Here is a 21806-nt window from a genome sequence, read left to right as displayed (position 1 = left end):
ATTTATGGTTCTGTAACTGCTAAATATTCTAAATAATCTGTGGATCCCAGAACCAGATCCCAGAACCGGATCCCTGGACAGGACATCTGTCTTCTGCTGGAAGAAAAATTAAAATCTATAATCAGACCTTCTATAATCTGAGAGGACTTCCTGTTTGGGAGGACTTCCTGTTTGGGAGGACTTCCTGTTTGGGAGGACTTCCTGTTTGGGAGGACTTCCTGTTTGGGAGGACTTCCTGTTGGGGAGGACTTCCTGTTTGGGAGGACTTCCTGTCCCAGCCGGAGAATCATCACAGTAATCTGATTACTTTGAGCTAAAATAGTTACAGTCAGCAGGTTTTCTTATTAAAACACATGGAGAAGAAATTAATTTATCATTTATCGCTGCCTTCCAATCAGAAGGAAACTCAGGAAACACTCATCCTTCCTCTGGGCGGGAGGAATGCTGGGAATGCTGGGAATGCTGGGAGTGAGAAACCATGGCAACGGGGAGACGCTGACCTGTACCAACATCATGCTTGTTTATTTATTTACTATTATTGATAAAGTCTGACTTGGATTAAGAATATGAAAATAAGATTAGAGATGACGTCAGAGGATGGATGACAAAAGAAAGAGAGAAAAGAAGGAAGGAGAGGAGGAAGAGGAGGAAGAGGAGGAAGAGGAGGGGAAGCCGCTCCTGTCATGGTCGATCAGCTGCGTTGCATCATCACACAATCAGTCCTATAAATAGGATGATGTCATCCCCCCCGGCCCCCCCTCATCTCTTTCGCTCTCTGTTTAGCGAGGCGTGACGTCACAGGCCCCGCCCCCTCCGGGCCTTATATAAGCAGGTGATGCAACCGGAGCGGCAGAAGCGCAAGCAGCCGCGGGAAAGGAGCGACGTTTCAGTTTCTCAACCAGAACCAGAACCAGAACCAGAACCTCGGAACTTTAACAGGTAAGGAGGGAGGGGTGCTTCCGGTGGGGGAGGCGGGCTGACGGAGGCTCTGTCCCGGGGAGGAGAAGCCGGGTTTCCCGGTGCGCTCCGGTCCCGGTCCCGGTCCCGGTTCGGGTCCGGTTCGCTTCCCGGCGCGCAGAGAAACCAAAAGCTGAAGCTGCGCGAGTTGTAATCCGGAATAACTCAATAATCTTTATTATTGAATATTTTTAACTAAGATTTTTGTTTCTGATCCGACCTGTTGCTGAAATTAACTCAACTTGGAGACACTGAGACCAGAAACATTTATTATTATTGTTACTATTATTATTATTATTACTATTATTATTATTGTTACTATTATTATTATTATTATTATTGTTGTTAAAGTCACAAATAATCCCTAAGACAGACCAGACTAACTTTAGCTAAATAATAAAACTGTGTGGTTTAAAAAGAAATATCAACACTTCAAGTAAATAGAAAACTTAAGAAAATAACAACAATCAGAAATAAATAAAAATAATGAATATAATTAAAGATAAATTATATAATTCTTATTATTTAGTGCTGCAGGATAGTCAAATATTCTTGCATGAATGTTGAGTCTGCTGGTGAATCGTCTCTTCCTGCTGCTTGTTGATCATAAACTTCCTGTCAATGATTCCCTGACGGGTTTCCTGCTTCCTCCTCTGGAGACTTACTGGACTGTCGTCCTTCCAGCTGATTTTCTTGCGTAGCTTGGTTAATGTTGACCTCCGGATGCAGCTTTGTTTACGTTGTGCCCTCCAGTCAGGATGACTCAGCAGAAACCGGCTGGCAGGTGGACTTAAAGTTTGAAGCTGTAACTTTGAAACTTTTCAGCCTGGTTCCAGTTTCATAGATAATCTGACAGTAGATGGAGCAGCTGCTGCACTGAAAACATGCAATCAGACCCGGAGGCGGGGCTTAGCGCTGTCGATCAAGCTCATGTATGTGCTGCTAAATGCGCTACTCGTGCAGAAGCAACAGCAAACCAGTCTATGCTAACTAGCCTAGCATTCACAACATTTTTAGAAGATTTAGCCGCACCACACCAGATTGTGATTGACAACACTAAGTCCCGCCTCCTGGCTGTGATTGGCTGTTTTTGCAGTGGGGGAGGAGCCTGACTTTGGGTTTATTTAGTGTTGCGGTGTTCTGACCCGGTTCCTCTGGTTCCTCAGGATGATGCTGCAGCATTCGGGTCTCTCTCTGGCCGACATCAGCTGCTCCGCCTTCGTCCCCTGCCTGTCGCCGCCCGGCTCGCTCACCCTGGACGACTTCACCAGCTTCTCGCCCATCGTGAAGGACGAGCTGCGGACGGCCATCCAGGCCAAGCGGCGGTCCAACGGGCCGAGCGCCGACGTCAGCTCGGACGGCGCCAGCTCCGGGTCGGACCACGGCTCGGAGCCGCCGTCGGGCCGCGCCGGCCTCAAGAGAGAGGTGAGTGAAAGGCCGCGCAGCGCCGCCTCCGCTGCCGCGTTCCTGACAGTTAACGGCGTTTCTCGTCCTTCAGCTGACGACCGAGGAGCACGAGAGGAGGAAGAGGAGGAGGGAGAGGAACAAGATCGCTGCTGCAAAGTGTCGCAACAAGAAGAAGGAGAAAACCGAGTCTCTGCAGAAGGTAAACTCCAAGCTGCAACTAACGAATTAATCGATTAATCGAATACAAATTTAGAACATTCTGCAGATTTTTGATTTTAGCCATTTTTATACAGCATGAGGAATAAATCAAAAGTTGCCAATAAACAATTTAATTTGTTTTTATGTAAGAAAATAAACATTTTGTTACCCAAGTCTGAAATTTAATCTTTATTCAATAATCGATTAATGTTTCGGCCCCACTTTGATCGATTGAGTTCATTCGGTTTGACCTCCTGGCGACTGATCGATAACTGATTGCCGGTTGCCTCCTGGCTGCAGGAGTCTGAGAAGCTGGAGAGCGTCAACGCGGAGCTGAAGCAGCAGATCGAGGAGCTGAAGCAGCAGAAGCAGCAGCTGGTCTACATGCTCAACCTGCACCGGCCCACCTGCATCGTCCGCGCTCAGAACGGCCAGACGCCCGACGACGAGCGCGACCTCTTCATCCAGCACATCAAGGACAGCGCCTTCCAGCTCCACGGCCTCGCCGCCTCGTCTTCCTCCGCCGCACCGACGCTGGACGACATTCAGTGTTCGGGTCACCTATGATGGCGGCCGGCTTCCTGCGGCAGGAAGTGAACTCTGACCTTCCAGCCGGCTGGACGGCTTCACCGTTACACTTTATGGTTCATTTAACGTTCGACACTTTGAGACAGTCCGGGCCAAGAACCGACACCAAGCACTGAAACCAAACCAACGTCAGTTTTGATTGTTTGTCTAAGTTTTGTACCAGAGTGATTTGGAGGCGATCGGCGCCCCCTGCAGGCGGCTGAGTGACTCCCACATGTTTGTGTTTATTGTATGCATAAAGATTATTTATTAGAGGAGCAGAGAATGATGTGACGTTGTAACGACACTGTTTGTCCTGTAGATCTGATATCACTGCTGCTATTTAACGCTCAGGAGCTGCACTGGCTGTAGACTTTGTACTTTTTGTTTTGAGAATAAACCTCTGAAACAGAAATCAGGATGTTTGCTGATGAGAAGGGAAGAGTTATGTCCAGTAAAATCTGTTTTACTGATTGCAGAGGAATATTTCTCTACGCAGACGACTCACTGCTCAAATTAACCCAAATTTAATCTGATACATCTTTTGCAACACGAACATCTGAAGTTATTTTTCCATAAAGATGAAGCTGCTCGAATTCAAGTGTTATTTTTTTATTCTCGTGTTTTTAGCTGCATGTAAACAGCAGACGCCTCTTCTTCTGATGGGACAAAATGTTTATTTTTTGAATACATTTATTTATTCAGCCCAGGTTTTGAACTTATTTTGTAATAATCTGCTGCCTAACTTTAATTTTCTGCACTTTGACCTTTTCATCAAGTTAGTTTTATTCTGAAAAAATCTACAAAAACCAGATTTGAACTGGGAATAATTTCCTTACTTTCACTAATAAACTGGAGTTATTAATCTGAGGACAGGTTATGTTTGTGTGACGATGTTTGTAACGTCGTTCGTGTTTTTGCGATCATTCCTCCTCGATTTAACGTTTCATTTGAGTCGGAATAAAATGTAAAGTTTCAGGTACGGCTGCACTGCTGCTCCTTCCCTTTTGTTAAATTCTGTTTTTGATACTTTTTTACATTAAAACATGGATTATTAAACTTGTCATTGCCATTTTTAACCCAAAGTTTTCTCTGAATATTAGAGGAAAATTGTTCAGAACATGAAACTCATCACTTCAACATGCTCAACATTATTTATGACATTAACGTTTATTCCCTAATTGATATAAAAAGAAACAATATAATGGAAATTTAAGCATTAATTCTAAACAGTAAAAAGTTTTCTAAATGAGAAACATTCAGATTAATATCTAAGCTAATTAACTTTTATAAAGGGCTTTATCTAAAGAAATTTAAATTTAGTTACAAGATCTAAAAATATATTTTAAAGGAAAATAAAGCAAACAGTAATTTCCTTTTGACTAGATTACCATGTTTATTTATTTTTATTTATTTCGAACATGTTGGCAGTATAAAATATAAAGACACATTTTTATCCCTCAATAATCTTAAAATTAGAAAAGGATCAGAAACAAGAAGCAGAAAAACCTAATAAACTCTTTTGATTAACTTCCGCTATCAATTTTTAGATTTATTTTGGATTGTTTTGTAAATATGAAGTTATGTGAATGGAAGGATTATTTTATTGAAACCTGAGAACTTTGAGGCCTGGAGAAAAAAAACAGAAACTTCACGGAATCCGTTTTGTTCTCGGTTCTGTTTGGATTCTGATAAACACGAACAGGATGTCAAAACACGATGAAACGTCTCTTCTGAGAAGAGAAAAACTCATTAACTGTCAGGCAGAAACATTTCCCAACCCAAACATGAGGAAGTGAGCAACGATCGAGTCCGGACCCGTCTGCGACCGAACCGAGCCGCACCAGAGCAAACAGAGACCTGGAGACCCGCTGATGTCTCTCACAGGAAGTGACATCACAACAGAAGTCAACAGAGAGAATCTGACGGCTGCCACATTCACAGTACATTTCTTAACATGCAGCAGAGCGACTCAGAACAGCAACAGATAATATTTCATTATCACTTCATTCTTTCCCTCTTTTCATTTTCCAGGTTCTGCATATAAATCCTGACATGTTTACAAGGAACTTCAAACTTATTTACATCATGAAAACATAACAGCGTCACAAATTATGAAACAAGCCGTAAACATTACATTTTGCCAAATGCCATCAACAAAATGATCAATATTCATCAACGGTCAGTTATTATTAATGAACCAGGTGGATTCAGAGGAACTCCGAGTTTCAGCTGTTTTTATCCACTGGATTTTTCTCCTCAATTTGTTGTTTTTTTGGTAAAATCAACATTTTTGTGGTAAAATATTTATTTCCCTTGCTGAAATAAATAACATACGCGAGGCGGTGCAGTGCTGTGTCTCACCTCTGGGGGCGCTGTGTCACACAAACTGAGAGAGTTTGCGCATGCCCGTTGCTATTCTCTTAATATCGCCAAATATTCATGTTTATTACACGTATTTCACATGTACTGATGTTCCACTGTCTGTCTAATAGAGGTAAGTGGTTTGTTTAGTCTAAATGCGCAGTAAATATGCGCAGAATGAAACAAAACGTACCGGGCCTGACAGACAGGGGGCGGTGCTGAGCCTCACAGACACAAAGAGCAGCAGGCGCTCTTCTTCTACGCTTTGAAAACACTTAAAACAAAGTTAAGGTCTCGCTGCTCTCTAACTTTTAAAAATGAAAATAAACTTAGAAATTAAAATCCAGAAGGATTTTAATTTAGGAAGATGGCGGCGAGGATTTCATCCAGACATAAAGGTTCTTACACAATTTGCTATTTTAATCTGAAAAGAGGAAGGTCAACCAAAGCAAACATTGAAACCTTGTATTGAATATTTTATTTAATATAAGACTATTCATATTAATAATAAACAGACCGTCATATTGTTTAAGTGTTTAGGACTGGAGGTGGCAGAGTTTTAAAAAGTATTACTCAAATAAAAGTAAAATGTAAATTACTCAAGTGAGAGTGAAAAGTATTTGGTTAAAAGTTATTTAAGTACTGAGTAACTGATCAAGTTATCAATTAAAATTACATCAGAAGGACCAAAATATGAAGGTAAGAGGAAATTTGGTATTTTATTTACTCAGTTACATTTACTTGAGTACATTTTTAGAAAAAGTATATTTTTAGGACCATGCTGTACTTGTAATTTTATTGTGAAGTATTTATTCTCTTACTTTAGTAAAATGTTTGGATTTTCTTCCCACTGAGTGAAAAACAAACCAAAAACTCACCAGACAGACACCCTGCAGCTTCTGTCAGTCACATACAGTTTTTATTGAAAGAAACTGATTTGGAAAAATAAATTATTTTTTATATGAATCATTGACATTTTGGTCCTTAAATAACCAAAATTCCCATTTAACTTTGGTTCATCTAATGATGTAATCTTTAAATATTAAATGATCGGCAATTTGATCAGTTACTCGGCACTTGAGAAACTTTTTTACCAAAAACCTTTTTTAATTTACCGTGAGTCAGATTCTAGGGAACTGGAGGATATCGCTGCATATTCTGTTCCTGCAGGATGAAAACAGTGGAAAATATCAGGAGAGAAGATCGACGTCCCGACGGTTTCAAGGTGAGTGAAGGAGCAACAACCAGCAACACCAAGATACTCTAGAGTCACTTCACCGAGTTTCAAACCTTCACCGAGTTTCAAACCTTCACCGAGTTTCAAACCTTCACCAGAAATATGTTTGGCTGCATATGGCCGCTGGTGATGGCACCTTCAAAAATTAAAACATTTTTTAGATATTTATTTTGTTATAAAACGAAAAAAGACATTTATTTTTCTAAATAACTCTCCTTTTTTCATCACGTTATTAATTCATTTATAAATGTCACAGTTTAAACTAAATATTAAGTTAGCAAGCTAAATATTTCATTAGCTTTCTCAATATTTATCTAGCTAATGTAACATTTATCTAGCAAGGAAGATATATAACTGTTTATTGGACAAGCTTAAAAATATTATCTTTATAAATGACTGAATGACATCATAACTTTTCATCCATCACAACGGGTGAAAAATGACTCATTTTTCTGTCATCATTGCTGGTAATTTGAACATCAGCCTTTACATGCGTAACTTGGTCTGTTTCCATTTTAAAGCTTTTCACAGAAACGGATTCTCGCTTAAAGTGAAAGTAGAAGGAAGTTTCAACACAACCTGCGGAGAACATGACGCCTCATGCAGATTGGGGTCAAAGCTGCGGTTCCTGGAAGCGTAGATGTCCGGCGGTTTCGTCTCAGGTTTCCTGTGTCGTTCAGCGGATGAACCGGATTCAATATGACCAATCCAAAATCAGCATTCAACATGTAACAGGTAGCCAATCAGAGCGCGGGAATCCCAAACTGTTGTCATGGCAACAGAGAGTCTGGTGGACATCGGAGGAGATATGTGGAAATGTTTATTACTACATGTAAAGGTCATTATTATATGTGGTTATGTTTATTCAGTTAAAAATGTTAAATATAAAAACAGAATAATTCCCTCCAGATCACTGAGCAGCAAATTGAGCTGCTGCTCCCTCCGACTTTATCAAACGGTTTTTAATTTTGTTTCGTCTTTAATGGTTTAAAATGAATCTCTAACTTTCACTACTGCTTGATTATTCTAGATTCATGTTTGGTCTGCTGGGGGTTTTACTGGATTTTCTTCAGGAACCAGGATGTTCTGAGTGGAACCGGTTCTTGTGTGGTGTGTTGCTCCTGCCGTGTGTCTGGACTCAGGAACCGACCAGAACCTGTTGGACTTTTATGGCTCTGTGGTCACAGAGGTTTGGAGAATCGGCCCACAATCCTTAAATCCTGTGAACCAGACCTAAAACTCTCAGCTCTACTCCTCTCTGACTCTGGTCGCTATGGTAACGTCTACACATCCCTTCAAAATAAGAGACAGATGCTCCACAAAAACAAACATTTGACCTCAGGATAAGGACTAATGGAGAACTGAACTTGTTTCTCTGCAACCAGACGGTCCATCTGGGAGAGATGAGAGACACCAGAAGTGTTGCTGATGCTCAGGGTTCTTGGTCTCTAGTGGAGAAACAGTTTGAAGCTTCATGGCCTCATTAACATCCGGTCACCATATCATGCAGAGCTTGGACTGTGGGAATCACCTACTGGGATAAATCCATCCTCCTGTCTCTTCTCTGGGCCTTTTCCCTTCATAAAGGAACTTTACAAAGAATCTGGTCTGGTTCTGACCCATTTTGCTGCTTGTGGCTCAATGTTGGCGCCAAGACAGAACCCAGAGAGTCTGGTTAAAGGATCTTCAAAATAAAAGATCCTCCAGACTCAAATAATACAAAAATGGAAATATTTAATTATTTCTTGCTCTCTGCTGTTTCTGTGGAAACTTCCCCACTTCTGGTCACTGACGTCACAAAAAGACAAATCATGATGCTGTGAAAGTAAGTACACCTCACAGAATTAATGGAAAATTAAATAAACAGCCAACAGACTAATTATTCACAAAATAAAAACGAATAGAAATAATCATGTTTAAATGATCACTGCTCCTCTGAGGCTGAAGCAGCAGCGAATTATTATTTCAGGTACTTTATATTAGGGGGACCAAACGTCCGTATTTCCCGGGACATGTCTGTATTTCACGTAAAATTTCCATTGTTATATTTTGCAAACATAAATATTGATTACAGAAATAAACTGAAATTTTTCAGACAGAAATTCTGATTCACCAACAAAACACATATATTTCATTTTTTAATTAAATTATTCATTAAAAACCAACATGAAGAATGTCAATTTACTGGAATATTAACAACGGATGATATCCTTTATTTATTAATAATCATATTTTTTATTCAAACAGCAAAATTTGAATAAAAAAAAATGAACATATGGAGATGTTAATTTAAAAATTATTAATTGAGATTTAAATGAATATAGTTAACTGGGAAAAAAACATAGATTAAATAGAAAAAATGTCTGGAATTTATTTATTCAATCCTTTTTTATTATTATTAATCCAATTATTTATATTTATACATTCTGATGACATTAATAAAGAATCCTGGATGTGTGATGACTCTCCGCCGCCACTAGGGGTCAGCAGAGTCCCGCCGCCCGGAAGCAGCTGATGGAGGATAAACAGCGCCCTCTGGCGGCAAGTCACTTCATTATCTGGCAGCTGGATCCCGGATGTGAAAGGTCACTGACCTCAGACTGAGCGAGCCGCGGCGTCAGGCTGCAGGCTGGAGGAGGTGAAGGAGCAATGCATGATGGGACAGAAAGGTTCATGAGCCCTGAGAGCCTCAGAGAGGAAGTTCTGCTCCTCAGAGAGAGAATCCACCTGGAGACAAAGAGCACCGAAATAAAAACATCATCATAATATCAATAATGATAAAATAGTGAAAAATAAGTCAGAATAGATTATAAAATAAAGAACAATATAAATCAATAACAACAGTAGTAAATGAGTAAAGTAATTTCTAAATAAAATAATACATCATAATAAATAACAAAATATAATTGTAATATTTAAATAAAAGATTTAGAAAACAATGCAATAAATAGATTGTAATACAGAAATAGATAATACTGATACATGAAAATATAATTTAAAAATAAAATATTAAGTCATTTGATAACATATATTAATATTTTACACTGTAAATGTAAAATATTTGATTCTTTTGGTTAATTTTAAAGCACATTTCTTATTCAAATGTTAGGAAATTGACAAAAATAAATATTTAGTCTTGTGTTCAAATTATACAGAAATGTTTCCTGCCAGCCAGAATAATTAATTAGTTCAACTGTTTATAATTAATGCAAAAACGAAACATTTCAGTGAAGTCAGGAAGCAGTTTGTTGGCGGACAGGAAGTACCTCTCTCTTCAGCTTCCTGTTTCGTTGCTCCAGCAGCTCACAGGCCTGAAAGCAGAATAATTTATTGTTTTACAGTAAAAAATATCAAACATGTTCAACTTTGAGAAAAATAACATCTGAATGGCTACAAACATGAGGGAACAGATCTGACTTTGACTAGGCCGCTGAACATCTGAGCATCATAGAGCTCAATATTTTTGTTTTTGCCGTTGAGAAGCAGTTGCATTAATTTTTCATGTGAATCTGCTTCCTGTCCTGACAGGAAGAATCCTAAAACCGCCAGAGGCCTGCAGGTTGCAGAGGTCAGAGGTCAAAGTCTGACCTGGTGCAGCTGGTCGGCCCTCTGCGTTTGTCTCTTGCGGCTCTTCTGAGCGGCCACTCGGTTCTTCTCCCTCCTCTTCATCCTCCGGCCTTCGTCCTTCACACCCTGAACCAATCAGAGACCGTCAGCTCCTCCGGGCCCAGAACCGGGCCGGTGCGTTGCTACGGCGACCTTACCGTCCATCCGCCGCCCAGGTGAGCGGCCCGGCCCGGCTGCTGCTGCTGGCTGGACGGATCCGACATGTTGAGCGCTCAGAACTGCGATCCGGAGCAGAAGGAGGCGCGGCGCAGTCTGGACCTGCAGCGCTTTCACATCACCTTTCACTTCCACGCTTCACTGAAACTCTGGTTTCCTGAAGTCAGGTGACTGTGGTGACCTCTGACCCCAGGGGGGACGGGTCCAGACTGCAGCAAGTCTATAGAGATCCGACCCGGACTCCAGAACCGGGCCGATATTTTAGATTAACTTGTGAAGTTCAGTTCATCTAAACGTGAAGATATGATGAAAAACAAGGAAATCGTTTTTTCTGCCACGAGTGTTTAAAAAGTTTTAATAATTTAAATATTACAAACTGAAAATCCTGGAGCTGCACAAAGTTTTGGTCTCAACTTTGGAAACCGTCGAAATGTTCAACTTAAATTCACTTTAAACAGACAATCAGATTTAATCAGGAATTATAGATACCAAACATAAGTTTAAAATAATTTTTATAAATATGAAAAAAAAAGTCATTTCTGAGCAATAAAACCAGGATTTCTTTTGTCTTGGAAAATGTTTAAGAAAAGTTTTCAGTAAAAGTCACCAGATTCTTTAGAAACTAATAACTGCTGCAGCTGTCAGTGTTTCTGTTGTATGAAGATTTATTTAAATAAAAATTTCCCCTAAAGAAAAATAGAAAATCTGCATCTATTTTAAATTCAGAACAATTAAAACTTTTTAAAAATGTAATTTTTTAATGTAGCGCTTTAGCAGAACTAATGCTAACGTTGTGCTAACCACTGTTGATAATCGGCTGAACAAACGATTCTGCTTCACCATTTTTATTTTTGACTTTCACAAACAAATGAGGAACGTAAAAAAAAAAAAAATTTGATTAATGTTCAACTGGATCCTGAAGGTTTGACCAGAAACCAGAAACCTGGAGCTGATCTGAACAGTTCCTGATCTGAACAGTTCCTGATCTGAACAGTTCCTGATCTGAACAGTTCCTGATCTGAACAGTTCCTGATCTGAACAGTTCCTGATCTGAACAGTTCCTGATCTCCATGCTTTCCAGGAAGTTACTCCTCTTCCTCATCGCTGCGCTCCGCCCCCCTGCTGTCGGCCTCGTAGCCCTGCGCCGCCGCCGCCTCCTCCATGGCTCTGTGGACGGGCTGCCGGCCCCTGGCGGCGCCCCCTGCAGGCGTCATGGCGGCGGAGCCCAGCACCTCCCTGTGGATCTGCAGCGAGGCGGCGCTGGGCTTCAAGTTGAGGATTTCACAGAGACCGGCCGCCTGCTGCTGCAGCGCGTCGATGGACTGCAGAGACAGACGCAGCGTGAGGCCTGCGCAGGCGGCTGCGGCACGCAGACGTCCTGCAGACGCCCTTACCTTTATCACCTGGATGGCCTGCCTCACCATGCCGGGCGCCGCAGCAGACACGTCACTCATGATGCTCTCTGGAGGAAACGGAGCGACCGGTGAGCAGTGGCTAACAGTAAGGCTAAGTGGAAGTGGAATCTGATTTCTGATGATAAATTAACTTTATACGATTCTGTCATGTTGTGGTTAATGGGCGCGTCTAACTTTGTTTTTTAAGAAAATGGCCACTTATCAATTAATAAGATCAATTAAATTCGACTGTGCGACCTCTGACCCGACACACTGTCATCTGATGCATTTGACTCCTGCAAATAAACCGTTTTTTGTTGCTTAGTGTTGCCCTGGCAACCTACAGCTACATCCGTTTCCTCTGCATCCTGAAAAAGGCGAAGAAGAAGAAGTGCTGAAACATTTCAGGATTTCACTTCAGCAGCAGAGAAACTTTCACATCTCTGCTGCTCTGAGTTCTTCAGCTGCTCGCTCAGCTGGACGTAATCTGCCCGGCAACAAGGCCGGCCTGTTGGAGGTCAGTTTGGTTACAATTATTACAGGGTATCTGCTTCGTCTCATTTCTATTTTTAGCCAAAAAGTAAAAACACTGAGTCACTTTGTAAAGTGTTGAAGCAGAGATTGAAATGTGCTTGACAGAGAGCGCCCTCTGCTGGTGGAACAGTGAATTAACGGGACATTTCCCCTCAGAACGAAGAACAAATTTTCCTATTAAGACCTGTCTGAGATATTTATTTTCAAACTTTGTTAAAGCAACCAAAGATCAGAAAATAGATTCAGGAAGTCTAACTGACCTAGATCTGGATCTCTGAGCAGCTCTGCAGGCTGGACTGACGACTCATACAACCCCTGAAACACAAACAGGAAGAGTTCAGCAGCATTTTCATTTCATCAAAATAAATAAACTAACGTACAAAAATCTGACTTTATCTTCTGGTTACCTATAAAACAGCCTTAATGGAAACTTCAGAGATACTTGCAGATTATTTTCCAGAAACAGTTTCTGTTGTAAAACCTGCTGGTGCTCACTGTAACTTCCTGGGTTTTTTCCCATAATTCTCATGTTTTCCTTTCAGGGCTTACAGAGTGTTTTATGTGTCAGGCTGTAATTTGTAACCGTGTGCTAATTCAAACCTACTTTACAAATTTACAGCCTGGTCCCTGAACGCACCACGCGAGTTGTGCTCTGTAAGCTCAGAGAAAACAACCTGCAGGTTCCTCTAAGTGACTCTGAAATCTCAGCTTGTTGGCTGAACAGAACCGACCAGAACTTTCCGCTCGGCCTTCAGGGCGTGAACCACATGGGGAAGGATCCGTTTGGGGTAGGAGTGGCGCCTCCAGGCGGTGTCCAGGATGCTGTCGTCCAGGAGGCTCTCCAGGTCCAACGCCTCTTCATCTGAGGAGGACATCCGTGTTAAACGCAGAGGAACCAGAACCGGACCGGCGGGACCGACAGGAAGTACCTTCCAGGTCTGGAGCCTCGTCCCACGGCTGTCCGTCCACCAACACGTTGAGCCTCACAGCAGCTTCAAAGTTCTGCAGAGATCCACAAACATTCAGACACAAAGCCTGACAACTGGGAAAACCCGAATTCATGAATGAGAGCCTGGATTCTGGGGAATCCTCCAAAGAAACCATGAGAGGAAACAACAACACTCCACTGATTGGTTCCCTTCTCAACTTTGAGCAGAAAACTCATCGATCTGATCTGAAGAAAACATTTTGATGCTCTTTTTTTATATTTCTTGTTGTTTTTTTTTGTTTTTTTCAGACAAAACTTTACAACAATTTCCCAGCAGAATTGGTATTTTATGAAACACCGTACAGAGGGTTCTGTTCTAGTTAATAACATGCCCAAAATTTAGGCTTGGCATCAAATGGAAACAAAACTAAAGCCTTCCTACTCTCAGAAGAAATCAAATCGATCACTCTGATATTTGGTGGTTATTGATTTAATTCCCTTAAAAACTGGTGAACTGTGTTTCATAGAAATTCTTCCAGGTTTGGAATCTGGAAACATTCCCAGCTTGGGAAACATTATTCTACCAATTTGTTAGAATTTCAAAGCAAATTAACTATTAAATTCCAGTTTTCTTGAACGGATTTTGGTGCCGAATATTAGCAGCAACATATGTGGAGTTCTTCCAGAACCGACCAGTCTGAATCCTGTTGGATAAATCTGGATAAACCGCAGTGGAGCTTAAAGTCAGCAGAAAACACCGGGACTCACGGCCAGCAGCTCTTGCACTAAAACCCTTCGGCTGTCCTCGGAAATGTCCGGCTGTCCGTCCAAAGCGCTCCGTAAAAGCTCGCAGCATCGGTTCATCAGCTCGGTGGTTTTCCTCTTGGACGTCAGCCGAACTCTGAAATCCTGCTCTGGGTCTTCATGCCGAGATGTTTGGATCGGGAAAGACTCCATCTTTGCCGCCCGATCTGTTTGTTTTCAGGTTGGTTTCCGCTGCCAACCGGATGTCGGTATATTGTGCTTCCTGTTAGCTGTTAGCCGTTAGCTGTGTAGTGTTTATAATTTTCTTTGCGGCGGCTTTTCCTTCATAGAAACTTCATAAAAATGTTCTCCTGTTCTAATGGATTATGGCTTCGTTGACTGTCACGGTCACATATCAGCCCCGGAGTTCCAGCAGGTAAGACCCAAAATACGTCAGTTTTCATAACAAAAATAACCCAAAATATGGAGAAATGTTTTCATTTCAGTACTGAAAACAGAACAGCATGGAAAATATTTGAACCCTTAATGTCTGAATTTATATCAAAGTGTACAAAAAATGTATGGCATATCTTTTTGTGCCAGTCAGGTGTTAACGTAATTAGAAATTATGGATTTGATTATTGCACCCTCCATAAGTAGGTGTAGGAATGATGCTAATTAGCTCCTCCAGGCATTTAAGGAATGAAAGATCATTATTTTTCAAAACCAGACAGATTCTGTAACTTTTCTTTGCTACTCGGCAAATGAACTCCTCGCCCCTTTTTGCAACATGAAATCAATTTTATAAATTTAATTTGAACATAAATTTGAGCAATCATTGATTTTCAGTTTAAATGCAGCTAAATACTGAAGGATCCCTTCACTGTTTTAGAAACTTTTGTCTCCTGTTTCATGATAAAATGTATTATTAAGGTATGTACTTGTGTACATATTTTTTCTATCATTATTTATCTATTGTGTTTTGTAATCCAGAGAAATTCCTTGATTTAAAGTTGTGTAATCTGCATACACAGAATTTACTATTTCTGAAATTATACCTACATTTTACATATTGCTTATTAATACAAAATAAAATAAACTGTGAAATAAACTGTAATACTATTAATACACTTCCACTCCTTAGCTGCCTAGTGTCGCCAAAAAAGCATCATAAACCTAATCAGTAATTATTTGTAGTATTTTGACTAAATTTGATTTTAAGACATTTCAATATAAACTTTATTGAACATCTAGCTCAAGATTCACTGCCCTTGTAGTTCACACTCCGGCCACTAGATGGTACCAAAGCACCAGTGTTCATTTATTTACTCGTTTTAAATCTAAGCTAATAACGTTCACTAGTCCATTGGGATAGTTTTTGTGTTCTTTAGAAAACTGAGTTTGGAAAAATATGGAATGTTTACATGTAAAGTGTGTTTCAATCCTTTCACTTTAATAGTCTGGAGAACCTTTGACTAGGCCATTCCAACACGTAAATCTGCTCTGATTTAACCAACCCCCTCATAGCTGATAATTTAATTTCTGGTTAATTTGGAAGTTATGATGGAATAACTGTTGTTTTAAATAACTTCTGTTTGCGTTTGGTTCATCCTTCTGGGCCACCGTCCGGTTCCCAGTTCCTGGTTCTGTTTGTGTTCTGTTGGTCGTAATGGGACCAGACGTGGAAAAGACTTCAGATCTCAGCCGTCTCTTTTCTTTTCTGCAGGGTCTTCCAGATGTGATCCACAGAACCAGGCAGGTAAAAACTCCTCATTAAGAACCACATCACAACTGTCCTTTACGATTACTTTGACTACGCCAAACCAATGAAACCTCCATGTGTGCAGGCCGGGGTAAAGACTCTGGTGGCCGTCACAGAGGGAATGGAGGAATTCTCCAGAGTTCTCCATCTGCAGGAAAGGTTGGCGCTCCAGGATTCATGTTACAGAAACCTTCTGACCCGACGGAGGTTCTGGTTTCCAGTCCAGTGGTTCTGAGCACCAGAACATAAACAAACTGCAGGCCTCATGCTGTCAGGATTCCTCCCAGCTGGTCGTCACCTCTTGGTTTGTTCCCACAGATATCTGGACCTGGTGGCTCCGTGTCTGGGGCTGCACCCCCTGCAGGCCGCCGGGGGTCAGCGCAGCGTCCAGCCTCCGGTAACAGCAACCTTCACTTCTGCTGTATTGACTTTAAAGATCCGTGGAGGTATCGGTGTCGGGAGGAAAACCCGGACCGGAGCGCCTGCTGGGAACTTTAACCCCAGCAGTCGCTCTTTAAGCCAGAAAGGATTCGGGAACGCCACGCTCCGACTGACTCTGAAAATCAGCTAATTTAGTCCTTTATAATTAAAAAACAGTAATTAATTTATTATATTATTAGAAACTAGTTTACAGATTTAATTATTTCTAAAAAAATTATTTAATTTTGTGAGAAGAAAAAGAAATTCCAGCTTTCAGCAGAAAACCTGGAAGAGTCTGGAAAAACGTCTGGAGTTTCATTTAGATCCATCATTCATCAATCAATCAATCAGTTAATCAATCAATCATGAAGGAGTAACCTATTCATCTTCACTTCATCCCATAAATGTTTGTTTCTGTTTTTGAAATCAAATTAAAGTTTTCTGTGAAATCTTCTCATCGTCTCGTTCAGTTTTACGCTCAAAGGAAAACTTGTTTTTCTGAATCAAATCTTTTTCCTGATGATGTTTTGTTTCCATCAGGACCTGGAAGAAGCTCTGCCTCTTTTCTACAACCTCAGAGAACGACTGGTCGCCGTCGGAGAGGTGAACGCCACTCTGATGTCACTCTGATGTCACTCTGATGTCACTCTGGTGATTGATCCTCTATTCATATGATTTTTCTAGAATCAGTTACGTTAAGCTTCCTGCTCTAATCACCGTCTGTAAAAACCACCAGAACCCGGAGCAGCTTCTTTCCCACAGCTGTCTTGCTTTTGAACGCCTCCTGACATAAAACATAAACTATAAGGACTGAACTCCATCCTCTCATGCAACAATAACACATGGACTATCCTCACACACACACACACACATACACACACACACACACACCATGGAAGTTCTCCTCACACACATATACAATCTGTAAATCTTATCTGCCATTATTTATCTTGTATTATAAACCCATTAATACATTTATAATCCATTTCCTAACATTCTTGTATAATCTGTATAATCTGTGCATATAGCTCCCATATTTATATTTATATTTATATTTAGTCTTGTACAACTGTAAATAAATATTTATATCCTGTATAGAACTTCTGGATAGATGCAAACTACATTTCGCTGCTTGTACTTGTGACGGTGACAATAAAGTTGAATTCTGTTATTTTTGTCGAAGAGGTTCTGATCCGTTTCCTGTTTAGTTTTGGAGATAAACTCGTTGTGGTCTGAAGTTCTGACAGAAATGTAAAGCAGGGCGCTGCGGTGGCGCAGCGTTTGAGCTCAACCCTCATAAGGAGGCTTCGGACTTCGACGCGGCCGCCGCAGGTTCGATTCCCGGCCCTGAGACCTTTGCTACATGCCGTCCCCGTTCTCCCATCACCCTCCTTCCTGTCGATTCACTGTTGAATAAAAGCCACCAGAGCCAATAAAACCTTTAAAAGAAATGTAAAGCAGAGCGTCTTCGGCGTCCGGTGTGATCCGGAGGGGATTTTATATGATTTGAGTCCAGATAGTTTTGGGGAAACATTTATTCCTGACCTAATTTCTTATTCTGTCATAAATAACTAATCAGGAATGTTTGTTTCCTGTTCTGGCTCCAGATCGGGTTGGATTTCACGCCGTGGTGCGCTCCGACCCAGCAGGACAGAGACGACCAGATGAAGGTCTTCATCGGACAGCTGGACGTCGCCATGGAGATGGACCTACCCGTGTGAGCTCAGCTAACTGATGACATCATCACTCCATAAATGGTCGCTCATCGATTTTATCTAACCGGACCAATAATCGGCTGTTTCCACAGGAACGTCCACTGCAGCCAAAGTCACCAAAGACACCATGAGACGGCGAGGTGAGTGTCTCTGTACTGTCCCCCGCTGGACAGACGTCTCCGTCCTCTTACTGTCCATGGATCAGCAGAGCTCTGCTGCATAACTTCTCTGGGAATCCGGCGGCGGCTCTGGAGGCCGGATTCTTCCTCTCTTTCCCTCCTGCTGTCTGCAGGAACCAGCAGGTTAAACGGGTCACCTGGACGGGTCACCTGGACGGGTCACCATGTCCACCAACATCTGGTGGAGAGAAGTTCTAACTTCACCATGGGAGGTCTCCAGATCCAAACCAGAATAAAATGTTGTGGATATGAGCTGACCAATAATACATGGAAGTTTGGAAGTGACAACCTGCTGCTGAATCTGCTTCTATGACGTGTGGATCCTTTGTGGATCCTTTGTGGATCCTTTGTGGATCCTTTGTGGATCCTTTGTGGATCCTTTGTGGATTTCCACGCTGTAGGAAGCCAGAGACAACTTGATTCAACATTTTGAAAAAATGCTTTGTCAGAAAAAGTGAGGATAATTGATCAAGAATAGTAATTTAGGTAAAACGTTCATTTTAAATGAATAAATTGACCGATAGGAGAACTGAATGGTCTGCTGCCTCTGGTACGTAAACCAGATGAGCTCAGAAACAAACTGAATGTCAGAGTGTGAAAACTGACGAAATGGAGAGAGCGTGGTCTGAGACGTACAGCAATAAATCGTCAGCATGAAGTGACGGTTTGAATTCTGTACCTGATGGGGAAATCCCAGTGAAAGTGCTGGAGGACCTCAGAAAGGCCGATAGAGAGGATAACGTTCCTGTCTGCTGCCACGGAAAAGTTTAAAGCAGCTGGACTGAATACTACTGGAGACCAATCCAAGAAATCAGCCCAGTCTGTAAATCAACACGTTGTTTAAGTAACTTTGATCCTTTCTCAAACATGAAGGATCAAAGTGTCACTGCAGGGAAAACCCTGAGAACATGAAGGAAAGATGAAAAAGTCTGTTTTCCTGATTTAAACATCGTATCCACCCTGACCTGTGGCTCTCCGTTCTTCCTGAAATGTTTCAGGTTAGAGAACCAGAAATTCTGTTTCTTTAGCATCAGAATAATTGAGATGTTTTGGAATAAACGGCCAGGCTCCAGCGAGTGACCAGGTGTTGGTGTTCTGACAGAGAGATCCAGCGGATCCCTCTGGATCACATCTGCCTGGAGACGGACTCTCCGGCCCGCGGCCTCCACAGGAACGTGAGTCGGTCGCCAACGTTCCTCAGGACAGACGCGGAGACCACCGTCCTCTTCCTGCCCCCGTCTGCTTGACAGGAGAGGAACGAGCCGGCTAACATTGCCCTGTCCTAAGGTCAAAGGTCAGGCGCCAGAAACGGTCCGGGACATCACGACTCAGAACGCCTACAGACTGTTCAGCAGAGCCAGCAGATGATCAGAGTAAATACCATAAAACACTCACATTCCTATGAACGTATTAAACAACTTTGCTTTTTATTTGTCATTTAGCCAAAAAGCTGGAAAACTTTCATCTGAGACGGAATAAAAGTCGATCAAAAATGTTTCCTGAGATAATGTCCAGTTTCCATCTCTGTTTTAACTTATTTTAAAATTTTCTTTCATTTCCAGAAAACCCTGAGGAACACCAGGCTGCTCAGTGTGGATTTAACTTCAGTTTTAATACATGTAGAAACATCATTTCCTTCTGCGCCTGTTGGACTTTCCAGAAACAGTCTTCAGTCAGAGGCCTCTTTGGACTGGTTACATGACTGACTGCTACAGGAGATCCTGGGTTCTGCTTCTGGTTCTGGTCGTTCTGTTTGCACCAACTGGTTTTTATCTGAAAATGAAGCAAAGGAAAAATAAGCATAGGAATGGGTGACATGTGTTTTTATTTTTATTGTTAAAACCGATGAGCAGGAAATTAAATTCTTACATAAATTTAAATAAACATTTAAAAATTATTAGAAATGTGAAGTTTATCAAAATTGGTTTGTTTATTCTTCAAACTCATTTTGCTTAGTCATTTTCTCCTGACCTATATTTGCAATATGAATTAATTTGCCGGCTAGTGGTTGCCATAGTAACCCGTAACCTACGCTTGTTGCTGTCTGTAACTGTAGTATGTATCAGGATGAGTTTTGTGTTTTGTTACAAGAATTATACAAAGTATTACATTTTGAAATATTTTCGACATTTCAGGGCTTCCTGGGTAACTTCGCCTTGTTTTGTAAAAGTTTTTAACTTCACTGGGAGCCGTTGCTGGGTTAGATTCTGGTGAGCAAATCCAATAACCAAAACAGGGACTAAAGTAACGGATTGTGTGTTATCTTATTCAAACTTCACAGTCTCTGGTTCTGCCTGCACATGAAACTCCTTACAGCTCTGGTCGAAGTGTTTCCGCTCCGGGAGTTTTACCGGGAGCCGCCATTGGGTGCAGGCCGCCCTGCGCTGCTGTCCGCCGGTCAGCGCGTTCAGCAGCACCGCGCTGGTCTTCAGGTGGTTCCGGTAGTGCCTCCTCTCGGCCCGCTCCCACAACTCCCGGGGGTCTGATTCCACTCGACACCAGGTCTCCGCCCCCATGTTCGGCTCCAGCAGAACCCGCTCAGAACCCCCCAACCTGGACATCTTTCCTTCGCCTTGTCCGGTATTAAATAAATAATCCCCAACGGTTCAGTTTGTGTTGCTAACCGCGTTGGCATGGCAACGGGAGACACCGCCAAGCCATCGCATTCTTTTGGACGCTCCCTGTGTTCCAAAGATCATTCGTGCAGAAAGATGTTCCACTCCGAAGATTTATTTCGCTGTGACATTAGCAGCCGTTCACTTCCTTATTTGATTCGTGCGATGAGTCACTCAGGCTTATTTAAATAAACGGAGCAGTTCCGCTTTTAATATGATGTATTATCATGAATTCGTACGGTTGTTAATTTTTTATTCAACAATATACTTTAAACAAGTTTTAGCTAATTGTATCACTGATATTTTTTACCAGTGACTTGCGGTCAGCGGAGGCAGAGCTTCACCTGTCCTCCAGCTTTGTCCGCATGCGCAAAATTTCCTTAAGTATACAACAACATACACATGTATGTTGTTGTTTACTTAACAACAACATACACCTGTTGTTGTTGTTAAGTAACAACCTGTATGTTGTTACTTATAATCTTATATGTCTGATTATAAGTAAGTCAGTGCCTCACCAGCTATGAACCTCACCGCACGTCAATGTTTTTTACACATGGACAACACATTTTTACATGTGTAAACTGTTTTTTACACGTTTTTTTTCTGTTGATCTGAAAAAAAGAATGCAGCTCCAACTTAAAAAAAAAAAAGTTAATTTATTACATGTAATCAAATTAAGTTTGTCAAAACTTTATGTGGTGCATGTAAAAAAAAAATGCCACCACAGTATTTAGTTGTTTTTGTTTTGTTTTTTTATTAATTTTGAAATAGTTTCAGGTACAATTTATTCTATTTTGTAAAAGTAAACAAATTATTAACAAATTACATTTTGCATGCAGTTAGGCATGTTCATCTGCTTACATTTATAGTGCTTTCCTGAGGTGGGGACGGGAGCGGTAGAGGTGAAGAGGAACCTTTGTTTGGTGGGGCGTTGCTTGCAGGTCAGGTTTGGGATGGAATTCCAGTTTGCCCCAAACACAATCTGGATGCTAACAGCGC

General features: G+C 41.4%; 5 protein-coding genes across 6 annotated transcripts; 2 read left to right on the top strand and 3 right to left on the bottom strand.

Moving 5' to 3' along the window:
- The first annotated feature begins 849 nt into the window (after positions 1-849).
- On the top strand, positions 850-4142 carry atf3 (activating transcription factor 3). The gene is made up of 4 exons (XM_044107032.1): positions 850-939; positions 2124-2382; positions 2456-2563; positions 2863-4142. Exons 2-4 carry the CDS (start codon positions 2125-2127, stop codon positions 3127-3129), a joined length of 633 nt encoding a protein of 210 aa, XP_043962967.1. The 5' UTR covers positions 850-939; position 2124; the 3' UTR covers positions 3130-4142.
- A 4961-nt stretch (positions 4143-9103) lies between these two features.
- On the bottom strand, positions 9104-10845 carry batf3 (basic leucine zipper transcription factor, ATF-like 3). Its single transcript, XM_044107037.1, has 4 exons — positions 10495-10845; positions 10319-10423; positions 9997-10041; positions 9104-9457 (listed from the first exon to the last, which is right to left on the bottom strand). Exons 1-4 carry the CDS (start codon positions 10558-10560, stop codon positions 9326-9328), a joined length of 348 nt encoding a protein of 115 aa, XP_043962972.1. The 5' UTR covers positions 10561-10845; the 3' UTR covers positions 9104-9325.
- A 497-nt stretch (positions 10846-11342) lies between these two features.
- Positions 11343-14412, bottom strand: nsl1 (NSL1 component of MIS12 kinetochore complex). The gene is made up of 6 exons (XM_044107031.1): positions 14138-14412; positions 13371-13443; positions 13173-13303; positions 12702-12756; positions 11908-11975; positions 11343-11835 (listed from the first exon to the last, which is right to left on the bottom strand). Exons 1-6 carry the CDS (start codon positions 14324-14326, stop codon positions 11599-11601), a joined length of 753 nt encoding a protein of 250 aa, XP_043962966.1. The 5' UTR covers positions 14327-14412; the 3' UTR covers positions 11343-11598.
- On the top strand, positions 14413-19879 carry tatdn3 (TatD DNase domain containing 3). Of its 2 annotated transcripts, XM_044107033.1 has the most exons (9): positions 14413-14549; positions 15840-15872; positions 15961-16034; positions 16194-16272; positions 16836-16898; positions 17903-18012; positions 18103-18150; positions 19292-19562; positions 19752-19879. In XM_044107033.1, the coding sequence occupies exons 1-8, from the start codon at positions 14493-14495 to the stop codon at positions 19434-19436; spliced, it is 609 nt and encodes a 202-aa protein (XP_043962968.1). In that variant the 5' UTR covers positions 14413-14492; the 3' UTR covers positions 19437-19562; positions 19752-19879. The 2 variants fall into 2 exon arrangements, with proteins under 2 accessions (XP_043962968.1, XP_043962969.1); XM_044107034.1 differs by lacking the exons at positions 19292-19562; positions 19752-19879 and adding an exon at positions 18303-18502.
- On the bottom strand, positions 19598-21157 carry LOC122825584 (spermatogenesis-associated protein 45-like). Its single transcript, XM_044107036.1, has 2 exons — positions 20504-21157; positions 19598-19962 (listed from the first exon to the last, which is right to left on the bottom strand). The coding sequence occupies exons 1-2, from the start codon at positions 20748-20750 to the stop codon at positions 19859-19861; spliced, it is 351 nt and encodes a 116-aa protein (XP_043962971.1). The 5' UTR covers positions 20751-21157; the 3' UTR covers positions 19598-19858.
- Positions 21158-21806: the final 649 nt, after the last annotated feature.

Source organism: Gambusia affinis, linkage group LG22 (assembly GCF_019740435.1).
Source record: "Gambusia affinis linkage group LG22, SWU_Gaff_1.0, whole genome shotgun sequence".
Lineage (NCBI taxonomy): Eukaryota > Metazoa > Chordata > Actinopteri > Cyprinodontiformes > Poeciliidae > Gambusia > Gambusia affinis.
The sequence above is the reverse complement of the archived record's forward strand: the minus strand, read 5'-3'. Positions and strand labels throughout refer to the sequence as shown.